This window comes from Cystoisospora suis (assembly GCF_002600585.1).
Source record: "Cystoisospora suis strain Wien I chromosome Unknown contig_10667, whole genome shotgun sequence".
Lineage (NCBI taxonomy): Eukaryota > Apicomplexa > Conoidasida > Eucoccidiorida > Sarcocystidae > Cystoisospora > Cystoisospora suis.
The window spans coordinates 1-981 of record NW_027163439.1 but is presented as its reverse complement, the minus strand read 5'-3'; the positions used below and the strand labels follow the sequence as shown (position 1 = coordinate 981).

The 981-nt window shown below is 42.1% G+C and overlaps 1 protein-coding gene across 1 annotated transcript; it reads left to right on the top strand.

The window, feature by feature from the left end:
• Nucleotides 1-7: 7 nt before the first annotated feature.
• Nucleotides 8-294, top strand: CSUI_011296 (uncharacterized protein; the record flags this gene model as incomplete). The annotated part of the gene is made up of 1 exon (XM_068071396.1): nt 8-294. A coding segment is annotated over one exon (123 nt), but the record flags the coding sequence as incomplete, so codon positions are not given.
• Between the last annotated feature and the right edge of the window lie 687 nt (nt 295-981).

Genomic DNA, 981 nt, shown 5'->3' with positions numbered 1-981 from the left:
GATAGATAGATAGATAGTTGTTTCGTTTGGTTTCTTTTTCTTTGTGTGTGTCTGCGTGTGTTTCTTTTCTGCAGGGACGCCAACAGAAGAGTCTTGGCCTGGCTTTGCGGATCTTCCTCATGTGAAGAATAAGAAATTTTTCAATAGTACGAGTAGTAGTAGTAGCAGCGCCGCTAGTAGTAGTAGTAATCCGACTAGTGGGGCTGCTGCTGCTACTGGGGGTGGAGGGATACCTCAGTATCAGCCGTCATGGAGAGAAGTCTTTCCACCTCCGTCCAAACATCTCGCTATGGGCGTAAGTCGTTCAAATCTCTCTCTCTCGGTATATATATGTATATGTGTGTATATAGATGGATAGATAGTGAGGTCATTCAGGAGTGAGAGAGAAGATGCTTGATAGACAGATGTAGTCGGCTGAGAGATGACTGTTAGGTAGAGAGGTATGGAGAGAGGAGGAGGAGGAGAAGTTGAGACAGTCGGTAGGCGAGATGTATGTGAAACGTTTATACATACACCGTGTCGCTAAGCTGTTTTCTCTCTCTCTCGCTATCGTCTCTGTCTTTATCTGTATATCTATCTATATATCTGTCTGTGTTTGATATCTCTGTATGTCTGTGTGGCGAGGGGGGTTGAGGTGGCTCCTGCTTCGTTGCTTCACGTAGGCCTTCCTTCCCTGGGAGGGACCTGGTCGACTTTAGATCAAACAAAAGCGTTCGCACAGCCTTTCAAACACGTACATAGACATACATATATACATACATATTCACACATACGTGTATATATGTTCGTACAGATTCGTGCATACTTACGATCTCTGACGCTCTCTGTATTCTTTCATCTGCATGCATGCATAAATACATATCTGCCTAGATAGATAGATAGATAGATAGATTAAAGATAGATAGATAGATATAGATTAGAGATAGATAGATAGATAGATAGATAGATTAGAGATAGATAGATAGATAGATTAGAGATAGA